The following is a 17,926-nucleotide window of genomic DNA, read 5'->3' as shown; positions in this document are numbered from 1 at the left end:
GTGTCTTAGGGATCATATCCACTTACATGGGTTTAAATATCATCTCTGTGCTGATTACTTCCAGATATGTGTAATCAGCCTGATCTGTGGTCCTTTATTATCACAAACTGCTTGTTGATCATTTTGAACTGGGTGTCCTGTAGGCATCTCAAATTCAATGTGTCTCATTGTATTTCCTCCAAAAACCAATCTTTTTACACATTTCCTTCTCTCTGTTGAGGACACCACCATCCTTTCAGTCTTTTAAGTTTACAACTTTGTTGTCATTCTCAACTTCTCACATTAATTCATCTGACATATCCATTCAGTTGCCAAATCTTGTTGTTTCTACCTCCATGTCATCCATCCCCTTCTGTTACTAACGAAGCTGTCAGTCTGGTTCAGGCCCTTATCACCTTTCATCTGCATTATTGCAAGAGATTCCTAATTACTCATTTTGTGTTTATCTGTAGATGTGTGTGTTGTCGAGTTTGGATTGTAAACACATCGAAGGCAAAGACTGGTTCATTTTGGCTTTGTATCATTTGATTGATGTAGTCTCTGAAAATCCAAGATCACCTCTATGGTACATGTTGTATGAAAATAGGATTTTAAGGCAGGGTCATCCCTGCCTTTCATTTGTTATTACTATAAGAAGAATTTGTATAAAAGGTTCAAATAGTATGATTGTTTTTATGTTTTTGACATTACTAACATTTTCTGAATTAGCATAACTAATGGAAACAATTTGAACTTTTAATGTTATAGGTAGCACATACCTTCAGGGGTCACAATGCAGAAATTCACCTCTTACAGCCCTTTGGGGATCATGTCATCTCTATTGATACAAACAGTATTCTCATCGTTTGGCATGTGTATTCAGAAGGTAAGAATGAACATTATGTAATTTATTTAACTTGGAATGGGAGTAAATAAATCTTTAGATGGTTAATCTTTTCTGGAGAGCTATCAGCATTAGCAATAAATACTTTTTTACAGTAAAAGAATTACTCCATTTCCTTCCATTGTTTAAATTTTCAAGCAGCAACCAAAATCACAACTTTGGTAGCTTGTCTGTCTGATGTTTTTTTTGTTATGTTACTTGTTTTCTAGGAATATAACTTAATTATTGACATTCCCAGAGTTTAGTAAATTGTTACATTTTATGTTTAAGTTGTCAGATAACCATATTTGGTTTCTCATCCCTTCATCATTCTGGAATGAAGGTCTTTTTTTTCTTTTTTTTTTTTTTAAAGCTAACATAACTACAGATTTCTAATATAGGAGACTTTGGAAATAATCTTGGCATGTTATATATGCTGTTGTTCTACTGGATCAGACCTACATCCATTTCCGTTGATATCTTATCTTATCTGGCACCAAGGGACATTTGTGGAATTAAATAGTGAAGTCAACCTCAGAAGATTTGGAGTTGAGGTCCAGAACATCCCCAGCTTCCCTTAGTGACTCATAGATCCATCATCCATAAAATTTATTTGAATCCTCTTCAAACTTTTGTATTTTCACATTATGCTGCCTTTTAGAGTAACAGGTTACTGAAAGTTTGCTACTCATATGTAAAGTAATTTGTCTTGAAATAACATTTTTAAAGGTCAAGGCAACTATCTCATCAGCTCCAGTTGATTCAGTATCATCTCTATGAAGATGATTCTCAGATCTCTTTGTCCAACCCTAACCTCTTGCCTAACCTTCTCTAGTCTTGCATCTGCAAATACTTCTGGAACATCTCAAACTAGTTGGTCCATAGACATCTTAAACTCAGCATGCCCCAAAACAAACTAATTATTTATCCTCTCCAAATGCCACCTCTTTCTCACATCCTTTTTACTGTTAAAGGCACCACCATCTTCTCAATCTCCCAGGCTCACAACCTAGTTATCACCCTCAACACGCTTTTTCTCACCGTCCACATCCAGCACCTGACTGGTAAATCCTGTTGATTCTGCCTTTTGTAACTTCTCTTTTAAACACCTTCATCTCTCCTCTGACATTGCCACCACCCTGGTGCAGGCCCTTATCACCTCACACCTGGACTATTGGAATAGCCTCCTGGTTGGTCTCCCTGCTTCAAGTCTCTCCCCACTCCAAACCATCATCCCCTCTGTCCAATTGATCTTACTATAAAGTACATGTCAGAAAAACCTGGGAAGACTTATATGGACTGATACAAAGTGAAATGAGTAGAATTAGGAGAACATTGTACTCAGTAACAACAATATTGTAATGATAATCAGCTGTGAAAAACTTTAGCTGCCCTGATCAGTACAATGATCTTGACAGTCCGAAGAACTTATGATAGAAAATGTTATCCACCTGCAGAGAGAGAACTGATGAGCTCTGAGTATAAGTTGAAATGTATTTTTTCACTTTATTTTGGAAATATATTTTGTCTAACTTCACATGTATAATGGGTATTAATATTGCTTGTATTATTAGTGTATAGGAGAGGGGCTGGAGGGAAAGAGAAAAGTTAGAACTCGAAATTTAGAAATGAATGTTAAAATAAGTTAAAAAAAAAAAAAGCACGGGTCTGACCAGGTTATACCTCCCCATTCAGTAAACTCCCTTTCGTCTCCAGGAGCAAATATAAAACCTTCTGTGTGGCATTTGAAGACCTTCATAACCTGGCCTCTTCTTACCTTTCTATTCTTATTCCTTACTCCCAGATACTCTGAGATCCAGTGACACTGATCTCTCCTGGCTGTTTGCCTGAATGACACTCCATCTCTTGACTGTGTATTTTCTTTTTTTCTTCCACCACAGATAAATTTTTATTGCAGTTTTTTGTGTTCTTACATTACCATGATTTCCTTCATACTCCTCTTTTCCCCTATATGGAATGGGAAAGCCATTCTGTATAACAAATAGTATTTTTTTAAAGCAAAAAAAAGATTGAAGTAGAGGAAAAATTCTGCATGATTGATTAATATATTGAAAGCGTTTAAAAATATGTGCAATGTGCAACACTTATGGACCTATTACCTTTGACTTTGCATTTTTACTCACTGTCCCACATACCTGAAATTATCTCCTTCGTTTCTTATCTCCTGGCTTCCTTTTAGGTTCAAGATAAAATCATAGCTTCTTGATCCTTCTTAATGCTAGTATCTTCCCCCTATGGTTATCTTTAATTTATCCTGTCTGTTAGGTGGTTATTTGCATGTTGTCTCTCCTACCAAACTGAGTTCCTTTAGAGCAGGGACTGGTTTTTTTTTGGGGGGGGTGTCTTTCTTTGTATCTCTGACTATAAGCACAATAAGTCCTTGTTGATTTGACTTCCATTAATTTAATATATTATTATCTGGAGTACCCTAGCATCATATGTATTCTTGGAGAATTCACTATGCAGACTCTCTTAAATCAGTTATAAAATATGAAGTAAAGCTGTAATTAGCAGATAGATCAGGTTTGCTGCTATAGTTCTATATCTAGGAAAGTGTTTTCTTTATCATAATCTCTTTTTCTGTTTCCTATCTCTAAACCAGTTCTATGTCAATGTCAAATTTTTTCTTCATTCCAGATAAGACTAAATTTTCTTAATAGTCTTGGTATTCATTGTTTCCATCCTAACTGTGTTTGTTTATCCCTTCATAGAACTCTTACAGGTGAGTTTGTAACAAATCTAAATTTTAAAATTTACTTACTCTTAGTATTAGGTATATGGAAGAAATATTGGATCTTTGCTGAAATTATTTTGCTTTGTTCTTTAAACTCTCCCCCTGTTTGCAGAAAAGTACCTGCAGTTGACCTTTGATAAGGCTGTTTTTAAAATTTCTACCATTTTGCATCCAAGTACCTACTTGAACAAAATTCTCCTTGGGAGTGAGCAAGGAAGCCTGCAGTTGTGGAATATTAAATCCAAGTAAGAATATTTCTAATTATCTCAAGCATCTCCCCACCTTTCAGCTTGTGTTCATTTGTTTAGCAGTTAGTATTCCTAACCAATAGTTAATTGTGTTTATTTAATAAAATCTAGACAGACCTGTCTTGGTAATTTTCTAGTGAAAAATATTTTAAAGTTCTTTTGTACAGTCCATACAACTGACTTTGATTTGTTCTTATGGTTCTGCAGTCAAGTATGAAATACAGAGGTGGCTTTTATTTGGTCTGAGTGAACTTTCAATAAACTGAGGAAGAAGAAAAATAGAGTATGAACGTGAGAAATGTTGGATCAGAGCTTTACTCAGTAACAGTAACAAGATCGTATTGCTGCAGTATTTTGAGGCATTTCTAAGAACACAGAATGGTTTTTTAATACATATGTTTCTTACAAGTTAATTGAAGGTTGTAAGAAATTTAGAGAAGGAAAACATCATGTCAAAGTTCCTGGGATATTTAAGAGACTTTGCTTCCCAAAATCTTTCCTTTGAAGTCCTTCTTAATTCTAAGAGGGTAACAGTGATTGTGAATTAAATGTTTAATCCTTCGCATAGCTAGCATAATAGTTTTAGGTTGGGTTGTATAAACTAATAAATGTACATGTTAGTATGTTGAAACTTCTTATATAATCAATTTGCACAATACACCTATTTTTACGTGACTACATGTGGCATGATTTCATTATTTTGAATGATCACACAGAGGTGCACAGTATGTTTTTTATTATATTTTTTATTTCATGGCACATTTTTGTTTGTGCCTGTGGTTCATTTCATGCCAAGTTCTAGAACAGGTACATAGTCTCCACTAAGAACCTTTTTCCTATGGAGAAATGTAATCTGCTTTAATGATCTGTCTCGTGTTGTTTTCATGACTATTTGGTAGCTAAAAGTGGAAAAAGGCTTGCAGTGATATTCTAGAAGAGAGTGTTCTTTTTTTGGATACATAATTACAACAGTTACTGCTTCAGGCTTTGCCCAGCTTTTAAATTTAATAAGTATTTATTCAATTCATCAAATTTATTGAGTGCTTACTTGGTGCAAGGCACTGTGTTAGACCTTAACTTCTGATTTTCTGAAGAGCATGTTTCCATGTTTTCTAAGCATGTGATATTTTCCCTTCAAAATTAGTTTAAGTAGTTTCTTTCTCCATATAGCAAACTTCTGTATACATTTCCAGGATGGAATCTTGCAGTGACAGCTCTCCAACAGGTTAGTATTTTTTCTGTTAAGAAGTAAGTGTTAGATATATGCTTTTCTGTATTTTGAGGAACAACTCTATGTTAAAAGCAATTTGATATGTAATTTGTTATTTGGATGCCTGTGACTTTTGGAATGAAAAAAATAGTGCTTTGGAAATGTGGAATTTAAAATAATTTAAAATGAAAAGAAACAATTCTTCATGGGCAGTTATGAATGTGAAATTCTGAATATGCAGTTGATGTATTAGTTTCGCTGAACGGTTTTTTTCCACCTTTTAAAATCTTTGTTACATGTGATGACTTGATGAATTAGGGGAGAGGAGAGGGATATATTTGGAAATGAGTGCAATTTTAAAATAAAAAATGCCAATTAAATTCAGTTGTTTTTTTTTTTTTTAAAGAAGCAATTTCTACATCCATTAGCATTTGAGGAAAAAATTAAGATCTGTGTTGGCATCTGTGAAACTATTGTTTTCCTGTACTAACTTTCTTGTAGGATTGTACAGTGCTGGGCTTCTTTTGGATTGTAACTATATGCTATTGCTCTGTTTGAGAAAAGTTATTACTAGAACAAAAGTAATGATGTTGAATGGTGATTGTTTGGAATTATGTAGCCTAACCCTTCATCCAATTTAAGCTTACCCTGGAAAGAACTGTTTTCCTTTATTTTGATAAACTTGGAAAAGATGAGTTTTGGAATACCTCCTGTGGAAATGAGATAAACTCTTTCTGGCCCAACTCTGGTAACTGACTTCTTTTGTACACATTTATACCCAAACAGATACTGGATATCTGCTTCTCTGTAGATCTGTTGTCTGTAATTGTCTACATATGTTTGCCTAGAGAGAAGCACATTATAGACAAACTCACTAATTTGGGGATTAGACTAGAATCACCTTTAAGGTTCCTCTTAGCTCTCTAACTGTGTTGTTTAAATATCCCCAGAAAAAGATATTATGAAACCTTTTGATAACCTGGAGTTAGGGGGATCTAACAAGATGGTACTGCTAAATCAATTATATTTGGATTTAAAAAAATTTTTTTTTGGGGGGGTTAATTATTTAATTTTTAGGCACCTGCAGTGGATGTCATTGCAGTTGGACTTGTGTCTGGTCAGATTATTATCCACAACATTAAATTTGATGAAACACTGATGAAGTTTCGCCAAGATTGGGGTCCTGTCACTTCAATTTCTTTCCGCACAGGTATATTTTATCCTTTATAAAAAGTTCTTATACAAATTTGATAATAATGTAGTTATTGGGCAATAGGAAATTTTCAAAATGGTGTTTTCTTATAACCTGTGTGAATCCTGTACTGTAGTAGAAGTTCACAAAAGAGTAGAGATGATCATATATAAGGATATTCTCAGTTTTTCAGTTTTATCATCTCTATCAAACATCCACTTGCAATTTATTTCTAACAATTGAATTTTTTTAAGGAGGTGAATATTTTGTATATTTTAATTATCTTTAAGGAGTTTATAATTTGATATAGAATACTTAATTGTATTTTGTTGTTGTGTTGTTTTCAAATGTAGATGGACATCCAGTAATGGCATCTGGTAGCCCACTTGGTCATATCAGTCTCTGGGACCTGGAAGAGAGAAAACTAATCAATCAGATGAGAAATGCCCATTCCACAGCAATTGCTGGTCTGACATTTCTCCATGGAGAGCCACTTCTCCTTACTAATGGTGCTGATAATGCCCTGAGGGTAGGATTTCTTTTCTTTTTTTTTTTTGGCATACTTATAACTGATCAACCCAGCCTATTCTTTTTTTTACCATGTTGTCTTTGTCTTAAGAGAAAAGACTGCAATGAAATTGTAGTATTAGGAGCCATATGATGATACTTTTCTGCTCCAGAGAATCCTCAGTATAGGAAATGCTGCTACTGTTGACAATAGAGAGCTCAACAAATTGGATGATAGTCAAAAAGGATTAAAAAAGATCTGAATAGGCGGGAACATTGGGTGATTCTAAGATTAAACTGAATGGTAATGAATGTAAAGTTTTATATTTGGGTTAAATTTTTTTGAGAAATAGAAGGCATGATTAGAAAGGAAGGAAAAAGATCTACACGTTTCATTGTGCTGTAAGCTGAGTACATATTCACAGTATGATATAGCAGCCAAGAAAGCCAATGTGGTCTTAGCCTACATTAAGAGAGGCATAGCTTCTGTGAATGGAGAAATAGCATAAAGAGCCCTGGAATTGGAGTTAGGGGACCTGAGTTTGAATCTGCCATTTAATACTTTTCTGATTTTGGCAAGTTACTTAATCTTCCTTATGTCTGATATTGAGGATGACCTAGAAAATTTCTAAAGTCCCTTCTAACTCTTTTTTTAAAAATTTGATTTGATTTTTTAAAAATAAATTTATTGATTTTTTGTTTTCAGCATTCATTCCTATAAAATTTTGAGTTCCAAATTTTCTCCCCATCTCCCACCTCACTCCACCCCAAGATGGTGTGTGAATTGATATAGGCTCAACATATTAAACCTATTTTCTTTCCTTTCTTCAAAAAAAAATTATTTATTTTTAGTTTTCACCATTTACTTCCATAAGATTTTGAGTTTTAAATTTTCTCCCTCTCCTCCCCCCTCCCCAAGATGGCGTGTAATCTGATATAGGCTCTACTTATACTTTTATATTAAGAATAGTCATGATGTATGGAAGAGTTAGAACTAATGGGAGGAACCACAAGAAAGAAGAAATAAAACAAAACAACAGAAGAAAAGCAGAACAAATAGTATGCTTCCCTCTGCATTCAGACTCCCATGATTCTTTTTCTGGATGTGGATAGCATGTCCATCATGAGTCTTTTGGAGTTGTCTTAGATCCTTGCGTTGCTGAGAAGAGCCAAGTCTATCAAAGTCAGTCATAGGACAGTGTGGCTCTTACTGTATACAATGTTTCCTAATTCTGCTCATTTCACTCAGCATCGGTTCATATAATAAGTCTTTCCAGGTGTTTCTGAAGTCTTCCTGCTTATCGTTTCTTATAGCACAATAGTATTCTGTTACATTCATATGCCACAACTTGTTCGGCCATTCCCCAATTGATGAACATCCCCCCAATTTCCAGTTCTTTGCCACCACACAAAGAGCTGCTATGAATATTTTTGTACATGTGGGTCCTTTTCCCATCTTTATGATCTCTTTGGTATACAGACCTAGAAGTGGTATTGCTGGGTCAAAGTGTATGCACATTTTTGTAGCCCTTTGGGCATAGTTCCAAATTCCTCTCCAGAATGGTTGGATCAGTTTGCAACTCCACCAACATGCATTAGTGTTCCAGTTTTCCCACATCATCTTCAGTGTTTATCATTTTCCTGTTTTGTCGCATTAGCCAGTCTGATAGGTGTGTTGTGGTACCTCAGAGTCGTTTTGATTTGCATTTCTCTAATCAGTAGTGATTTAGAGCATTTTTTCATATGACTATGGATAGCTTTAATTTCTTCCTCTGAAAACTGCCTATTCATATCCTTTCAGCATTTATTGGTGAATGAGTTATATTCTTATAAATTCAACTAAGTTCTCTACATTTTAGAAATGAGACCTTTATCAGAGACAGTGGCTGTAAAAATTGTTTCTCAGCTTTCTGCTTCCCTTCTTATCTTGACTGGATTGGCTTTGTTTTGCAAAAACTTCAATTTTTTGTAATCAGAGTCATCCATTTTGCATTTCATAATGTTCTCTATCTCTTGTTTGGTCATAAATTCTTTCCTTCCTGGAGAAGACTTTTCAGAGTCCCTTGGACAGCAAGGAGATCAAGTCAGTCAGAACTTAAACTGAAACTGAAGCTTAAATACTTCGGCCACATAATGAGAAGATGGGACTCATTGGAAAAGACCCTGATGTTGGGAAAGATTGAAGGGGATAGTAGAGGAGGAGATGAATAGATAGTGCCATGCAAGCAATTAACATGAGTTTGGACAGACTTTGGGAGATTGTGGAGAATAGAAGAACCTGGCATGCCTTGGTCCATGGGCTCATAAAGAGTCAGACATCACTGAACAACAGCAAACTAGAGAGCATCCAGAGGAGAGTAACCAGACTGTTTAAGGAAATTAAGTCTTGGCTATGTGAGGTTAATTTAAGGATCTGAAGATATTCATCATGGGGAAGAGGGCCCAGGGACATAATTGCTCTTTTCAAGTATCTGAAGGGCTGCCGTGTCAAAGATGGACTTCTTCTGTTTTACCCGAAAAAGCATCAACAGGAACAATGGATGGAATTTGCAAAGAGGAAAATACAGGTTTTATGTCTGGAAATTTTTTCTAACAGAGTTATTTCAAGGTGGAAAAAGAAAAGCTAGATTACTACTTTTCAGTCATATTTTAGAGGCAATTAGATTGAACATAGAGACCCTTTCCAACTAGAAATTCTATGAATTTCTCCCCACTCCAATTTCTAGGAAGCATTTTGCAGTGTCAATTTGTGGTAATCAGTCTTTCAGAAACTAATACTGTTAATGCTGTGCTTTTTAAAAATTATTACAGATTTGGATATTTGATGGTACTGGAGGTGAAGGTCGGCTTTTGAAATGCAGGATGGGTCATAGTGCTCCAATAACGAAAATTAGGTACTATGGACAAAATGGACAGCAAATTCTTAGTGCAAGTAAGAGTATTTTCTATCATATAACTTCAGTTTTTCATTCATTTCAGTACTTCAATAAGTATTTATTAAACATTTACTCTAAGCCTTTTGTTGATTTTAAGACTTAAAGTTCTTTTTGGCCACCTTAATGGTAATTTTAATAATTTTCTATACCTCACCTGTTTAATTCGTCTATCAAGATTCAGTCATTAATTTCAACTTATAGTGATGTGGGCTTAGAACATTAAATTCAGATTGCACTGGAAATTCTTAATTTACTCTTGTCCATTAACATTCTCTCATGATGTAGTTGAATGCTTTTATGGTGTATTTATAAGGCTACTTTCTCCTAAAATGGCACATATTTGGGGGTTGAGGATTTTTGTATCTGACTTGATCAGGTCTTTAATTCAAGTTGCTGTCATTTGTAGCTTGACTTTTTAATGTTTTTTTAGGTCATGATGGTACTTTGCAGTCGTTTTCCACAATTCATGAAAAATACAACAAGAATTTGGGACAGGGTAAGTTAATAACAAGGTGAAAGTTGGTCTTGAAAATCTAAAGTGTCATTTTACTATCTTTCTGAGGTGTCCTTTGCCATGGGACCTTAGAAAGTATAGTTTATCCCCTGTTATCATTCAGTCAGTAAACATTATTAAGCACCTAGTATGTGCTAATATTCGCCTGAGGATACAAAGTGCCGAGGATATAAAAAGAATCAAAAGACAGTTCCTGCCCTCAGTGAGCTCACAATCTAATGGGGAGTCAACAAAAACAAATATGTACAAATAAACTATATACAGGATAAATAGGAAATAATTAAAAGAGGAAAGCACATGATGAAGTGTACTAACTCCTCCATTCCATTTCCACCAAAAGATTGCCCCCCTCTGATGAAACCCTTACTTGATCATTTCATCCCTGCTAACTATTGTTGTATTTCTCTTCTGCCTTTTGTAGCTGTCATTGAAAATATCTATTGTCTACAATAGGTACCTCCACTTTCTCTCTTCTCACTTTCTTTTTAACCTCTTACAGTCTGGCTTCTGACTTTTTATTCCACTTAAACTGTTCTCTCCAAAGTTACTATTTGATCTCTTAGTTGCCAAATCCAATGGCCTTTTGTTAATCCTCATTATCCTTGACCTTTTTGTAGCCTTTGACACTGTTTATCACTCTGTTTTCTTTGACATTCTATTCTTTTTAGGTTTTCAGGACACCACACTTTACTGATTTTTATCCTACTTATCTGACCTCTTCTCTGTCTCCTTTGCTGGATCCTCCAGGTCATGTCCTCCAGCCGTAGATTTCCCTCAGGATTCTGTCCTGGATCTTCTTCTCTTCTCCCTCTGTAAGAGTTCACTTAGTGTTCTCATCAGCGCTGATGAATTTAATTACCATCTTTATTTTGGTGATTGTCAAATCTACATTTCCTGCCCCAAGTCTCTCCAGTCTCACATCTTTAATTGCCTTTCATTTCAAACCGGATGTCCAGTAGATGTCTTAAATCTGCCATGTCCAAAACAGAACTTATCTTTCCCCCAAAATCCTTCCCCCTCCTACCTTCTCCATTACTGTAGAGAGCAACACTGTCCTCCCAGTCCTTCAGGCTCACAGCCTAGGAGTTATCGTTGATTCCGCATTATCTGTCAACCCCCACCTCGACTTTGCTCCCCTCTGCCTCCATATCCAGTCTCTTGCTGAGGCCTGTTGATTTCACCTTTTCAGCATCTCTTGTACACACCCCTTTTTCTGCTCTGACACTGCCACCTCTCTAGTGCAGGCTTTCATCACCTTGTTACACAGTAGCCTGTTGTTGGTCTGCCTGCCTCAAGTCTCTCCCCACTCCAGTCCATTCTCCACTCAGCCACTAATGTGATTTTCCTAAAATGCAGATCTGATCACGTTGATCCCTTACTCAGTAAACTACATTGGCTTCTTATTGCCTTCAGGAGCAAATATAAAATGCCTTTCAGATTCCTTCATAACCTAACCTCTTCTAACCTTTCTAGTCTTCTTACACCTTACTCCCTAATACACATGCTTCGATCTAGTAATACTGGCTTCTTGGCTGTTCCACAAACAAGGCACTCCATCTTTCAGCTCTGGGCATTTTCTTTGGTTGTCCCCTGTGTCTCGAATGTTCTTCTTCCTCTGCTATAATTACTGAACCCCTCCTAGCTTCCTTTAAGTCCCAGCTAAAACCCCACTTTCTATATGAAATTGTCCTTAAACCTCTGAGTTCCACTGATTTCCTTTTTTAATTATTTTCTACATATCCTGTATATAGCTTGTTTTATATGCATGTTGTCTCCCCCATTAGATTGCAAGCTCCTTGAGGGCAGGGACTATCTCTTGCCTCTTTTTTTTTTTTAAATCCCTAATGCTTAGCATAGAGTCTGGCACATAATAGGCATTTAATAAAAGTTTACTGATTTGAAGTAAAAGATGACATTTTAGTTGGGACTTAGTTGGGCTTTTTTTAAAGAAGCTAGGAAGGTCAGTAGTTGGAGTGGAAGAAAGGAGACCATTCTAGGTTTGGGACGGCCGGAGAGAATGCTGGAGCCAAGAGATGGAGTATCTTAATTGTGGAACAACCAGGAGACCACTGTCAGTGGACTGAAGAGTACACATTGGGGAATAAAGTGTAAGAGGATTGGAAAATTGGGAGAGAGGTAGGTTATGAAAGGCTCTGACCGAGGAACATAGGATTTTTTTACATTTGATCCTAGTGGTGATAGGGAACCACTGGAATTTAAGGAGAGGGGTGACATGGTTGAAACTATACTTTAGTTTCATAGGCTTTGTTTCTTCTATTCCTTAATGAAATTGATAACTTCTGATACCAGAGGGGATTTGGTATAGTGGAAGGTGGTAGGAAGGGTTCCCTACTCCCTAAGATTAGGATTATAGGATCTCATTGTTGGACCTTATAAATCATCTGGGCCAACCCTGTCATTTTACAAATTAGAAAGCTTCAGAAAGATCAAGTGACTTGATTAAATTTGCACAGCTAGTTAGCTCAGAGCCCAAAGTAGGACCCACAGGCTCATATCTTAGTCCCATGTCCTTTCCCATAATACTGCTGAGGAAAATGCTTTTTAAATCTTAAAGAATTGTGTAAAGGTGAGTCAGTATTTCTATAGGAATACATTAAAGTTGACATGAGCAGAAATGTCAGTGTTGATCAGTGTTGCTTGTCCATAGTAGTCTTGTTTCATATTGTTATATAGAAAGTATATTTAGTATGTTATGTAAGACATATTGTTAAAAAGTAGTGAAAATAAATGTATTTTTTACAGGTCTGTTATTGAGATATTCACTGATTTTTTTTTTATTGTTATTTTCCAGGAATGATAAATAAAAAGCAAGCCAAACGTAAGGGCCTTAAAAATTGTGAGTCCATGAGACTTCCACCCATAACAGTATTCGTAGCAGGTAACTTTAATGTACTGTTTGAAAAATTTCAGCTTCTTTCTTTATTTTCATTTATAGCCTACTGATTTGTTGATTCCCCACCTCATCTCCTCTTTCCACAAATGACCTTATTAAAAAATACTTAGTAGTGATTCGCCCCTAATCCTAAGAACTAAGACATCTTTCAAATGAATACAGTTTTGTTGAAGAAGCTTCAGAAACCTTAAATCACCTCCTTTTTAGGTAGAGAAAGGACATGTGACTTACTTGAGATCACATAGTGGCAGAGTTGAGACCAGTAGGTAGTTAAGTTCCCTTGATTCTTTATCTATTGTTCTTTCCACTATATTGTGCTACCTTCTCATTTATGCATATTAGCCATATAGATCATACTTCCAGGATGAGGGCCTTGGAATTTAATATTTCAACATGAAAGCTCTCTTTAATTCCTAAAGTTAATTGTTCCATTTCTTTGATCTTATAGACTTAAAATTTTTTTGACTTTGCTTTTTTAGAAAATTAGTGTTTTTAGGGATTTAAAACATTTGCCTGACTAGGAAAGGGGCAAATTTATATTTTTAAAATTGGTACTGATTTGTACTGTCACTATATTTCTCTCACTAAAGGAATGATTTGTCCTTTCATTGTGCTGGTCTCTTTGGAATTTAATAAAATAAAATGAAAATATATATTAAATATATGTTTACAACTATAAAATAATAATTTAATGTTGTTCTCTGTACTATATAATATAATAATATGATGCTTTTAGTTTTGCAAAGATGCACATCTCATTTGAGCCTCATAATAATAACTCTTTGAGGAAAACATTACAGGTATTATCTTCATTTTACAGATGAGGAAAATAAGACTCAAAGGGTTATACTTACACAGCTAGTAAATGCCTGAGCTAGTGTTTCAACATAGGTTTTCTTGAGTTCAAGTGTAGCCCCCAGGTCACTGTATCCATGCTATTTCTCCCAAATGAGATGAGGATAAGTTGAAAACATATGTTGGATGTAATTAGATGAGGATTTTCTTGAGCTGTGGGGTAGCATAAAGGACGATATACAGGACTTTTGATATATGCAGAAATTTTGGGAGGTGTCCATTTTAAGAGTCGATGGTGTTTTGAAGAATACTTAGATTGTCTCATTATCTAATTGGATACTAATTAGTGTCATGTTACAATGCAAGACCATTAATAGTGTACTGTTAGGTGTTAGAACTGATTAGTGAAAAGATATATTGACAAATAACTAAATTCATATGTAAATATGTAAAAAAAAAGTGTTTTCCAGGGTCAAAATAGAAGAGATCTTTTCCAACTAGGTGGTTCAGGAAAGGCTTCACGAATGAGATGGCATTGAAACTGGTCTTTGAGGATAAGAAGGATTTCAGCAGGATGGATAAAGAGTGCATTGGTTTCCACATCCAAAATAGGTCATATGTCAGGATTGTAAAACTGTTAGCTAGTAAATCAAAACTTAAATTCCAGCAGTTTACTGCCATGTACTTAATATTTTTGAATTGTTGGATTTTTTTCATTTTTTTCTACTTATTAATATAATAGAGCTTTTCTTGTTGCATTTTCCTATTTTGTAGCATATGTAAGAGCCATATTAAAAAAATTGCTATAATCTGAAGTAAAAAGTCATTTATGTAAATAACTCCCAGAAATATGGAAGTTATAAAGTTCCTTGGATTTATTACCAAGGCAACTGGATTCATCTTGCCTCTGACACCTAATAACCATGAGACTGGGCAAATCACTTAAGCCTTAGTTTCTCTATCCATAAAATGAGTATGATAATACTTGTATTACCTTACTTTATAGGGTTTGAGGAAAATGCTTTGTAAACTTTAAAGTACTATAGAGATGAATTATTGCCAATGAAACATGATCTATTTTAGGAGCAGCATGGTATCTACATAATAAATGCAGTAGTTTTATTATTGGGTAAATTCATATTTTGAGATACTTGACAATCTAGAAAGGAGAATAGGAAGTGATTACAAGTTAATAGAGAAAAATTGATGTTTAAGAGTGAGTAATGATATTCTACCAGAAGGGCAAGAAAAAATACCCGAAGAGGTTGCAGCTTGATGTGAATAAACATTTACAGATTATTTGAATCCCAAAGAGCTCTTAAAACTTGGAATTATTAGCAGGCACATAGAAGAATGATTTCATTGAGCGCTTAAATCTTTCTTTATGATAATATACTATGCATGATAAAATGTTAGGTTAATATTTGTAATAGAAAATAATTTTCATACTTAAATGAAATATGAAGGAATTTAATTTGTATAAATTTAATACAATCAGAAAACCTATAAATGAATGAATGGAAAAGCATTTATTAAATCCTTGCTATATGTTAATCACTATATTAAGCTTTGGGGATACAAATAGAAAAGGTAAAACTGCCCCTTCTCTATACGTATTCCTTAAAGTCTCTTCCAAGAAAACATCTTTTCGTGAATATGTTAAAATCATCCCAGGGTCCTTGAAATAGACCAAGCCGGATATGTTATTTGTCCCTCTGATTATTAGTGATGCCTGAAGCAGGTGTGTGCTTGACAGGTGTTTCCACTGTCATGGAGAACACCCAGTGTTCAGTTTGTCCAAGTGCCCGAAAAATCCATGTAAGTGGTGGGATATCCAAGGTCTTTACAGAAAATATTGTGCTGATTGCCTCAAGCCCTGGAACATTCCATGACCTACTAAATGAGATTCATAATCATCAGAATGACAGCTTTAACTATGTACAGAGGGAAGATCGTGTAGATAAAAGAATACTTAAGTTCTGGTCACTCAAAAATGAATGAAAAAGCATTTTTAAGCATTTATGTGTTAAGCAGTAGAGGAAATAGAAAAAGTAAGACAGTTCCTACACATTCAAGGAGCCCACACTCTCACACTTGAGAGAGATAATACATATAAGTGAGTTCAGTTTCAGGGTGACTGGAAAGTAAGGGTGTTATGGCTGGGTGAGGGTGGAGGTTCTTGGACTGCATCATTAGGTCAGATAGCAGTGGCGAGGGGTCTGGAAGATGTGGCAGCAGGACAAATGAGAAGACATAGAGGTCCCTTAGAGTGGCAGTGACAGAGCTCATGATCAGATCTGATGGTCCTCTAACCAAAAGGATTCGAGTTGGTGACTCCCAGCTTATCCAAGCAGTAAGAGCATTCATGTTGTTCAGATATAGTCAACCAAGCTTGGTGACAGATTGTATATGGAGGATGCCAGGGAAAGAGGTAAAAACTAAGGATGATTCCAAGGTTGCCAACTTAGGTGGTTGGAGGGATAGTAATGTCTTAGGAACAAACAAATTTCTCCCTCCATAAATTATTATTTTTTTGTGAGGCAGTTGGGGTTAAGTGATTTGCCCAGAGTCACACAGCTAGTGAGTGTCACCTAGTTGCCCCTTCCTCCATAAATTATTGAGTATGTACTTTTCTACATGTTCTATCTCCCAATAGAATGCAGGCTACTTGAGGGCAGGGATTGCCCTGCATTCTTTGTATTTCTGCACCCAGTACATTAAATACTTAAGTAAGGATTTAATGAATATTAAGATGTGTAGAGGCTTCAACTGTGTAGAGGTAGTAATCGAACCTGTCGCAGCTGATACAATCTGGAAGAGGCAACACACACCCACGACAGAGGGACCCATGTGCTTTTATTACTATATGCAAGGCATTGTGCTAGGAATTGGGGATACAGTTACAAAGAATGAAACTATTTCTACTTTCTAGACCTGATAATGCAGGGTTTTTTGAGTCCTTATTTACCAGCGCTTAGCATAGTATCTAGCACATAGTAGGTACTTGATAAATATTTGTTGATCGATAGCACTCCACAAAAATATAGTCTTATCAATACCTAGTTAGATTGAACATAGCAGATAACAAATTAGTGACTTTAGTTGCTGTCTTCTGAAAAACTGATTTAAGAAATTATTATACTAATTTTTTCACAAAGTACATATTTTTTCCCACAAATATTTCAAGAGGCTGCAGGTTGATGATGGTTTGAATTATGTTTCAGAGAATGCTCGTGAGAGTGACTGGGATGGAATCATTGCTTGTCATCAAGGAAGATTTTCTTGTTCAACTTGGAATTACCAAAAATGTACCATGGGATCTTATTTTCTGAAACCAGAAAATTGGAAGAAAGATAAACAACGTAACACAACTGCATCAGTAAGTGATCTTTTTTGCAGGGAACTTTATCTTAGTTATTTTTATTTTTGTTGTTGTTATCCAGTAGAATTTTAAAGTATAAGGATCGCATAATATCTGTTGCAGTAAAACAGCTCTCAGTAAAGAGACCTCTAAAAATCAATCAACAAGCATTTATTAAATACCTGCTATGTGCCCGACACTGTATTAGCTGCCATATACAAATACAAAAAAATTAAGCAATCCATACTCCTGGGATTTTGATAACATGTACATATATAAGTATGTATAGATCAATATATGCAAAATAAATACAAAATAAACAACGTAGTTAAATACAGTTAATATTACTTTATGTGATATAAAGCTGCTATTAACCAAATATTCACATCAATTGAAGTGTCTTTGTTACTTAATTTTCCAGTTACCCTAGGATAAACCAAAAGACCTTTTCTATGGAAATTATTTTTAAAATTTAAATGTATATATTACCACCTATGTCATATTTACATACTGTGCTGTGTACCTGATTTCTTTGCTTAAAGATCTCAGCGCTCAAGGGCATTATCAGCTTTCGTTGGGGATAGGTGAGAGAAATTTAATTGAATTTCTATTGACAGCTGGACAGAGGGCTA

At 35.3% G+C, this 17,926-nt stretch overlaps 1 protein-coding gene across 1 annotated transcript in view; it reads left to right on the top strand.

Moving 5' to 3' along the window:
- Positions 1 to 17,926, top strand: part of WDR36 (WD repeat domain 36) — a 59,025-nt gene that overhangs the window by 16,370 nt on the left and 24,729 nt on the right. The window contains 9 exon segments of the mRNA XM_021009406.2: positions 748 to 865; positions 3,730 to 3,862; positions 5,036 to 5,090; positions 6,153 to 6,285; positions 6,621 to 6,796; positions 9,586 to 9,706; positions 10,141 to 10,206; positions 13,037 to 13,123; positions 17,158 to 17,312. Of these exon segments, the coding sequence (XP_020865065.1) occupies positions 748 to 865; positions 3,730 to 3,862; positions 5,036 to 5,090; positions 6,153 to 6,285; positions 6,621 to 6,796; positions 9,586 to 9,706; positions 10,141 to 10,206; positions 13,037 to 13,123; positions 17,158 to 17,312 (1,044 nt within the window).

This window comes from Phascolarctos cinereus, unplaced genomic scaffold (assembly GCF_003287225.1).
Source record: "Phascolarctos cinereus isolate Bilbo 61053 unplaced genomic scaffold, phaCin_HiC Scaffold_4;HRSCAF=312, whole genome shotgun sequence".
Taxonomy (NCBI): Eukaryota; Metazoa; Chordata; class Mammalia; order Diprotodontia; family Phascolarctidae; genus Phascolarctos; species Phascolarctos cinereus.
The sequence above is the reverse complement of the archived record's forward strand: the minus strand, read 5'-3'. Positions and strand labels throughout refer to the sequence as shown.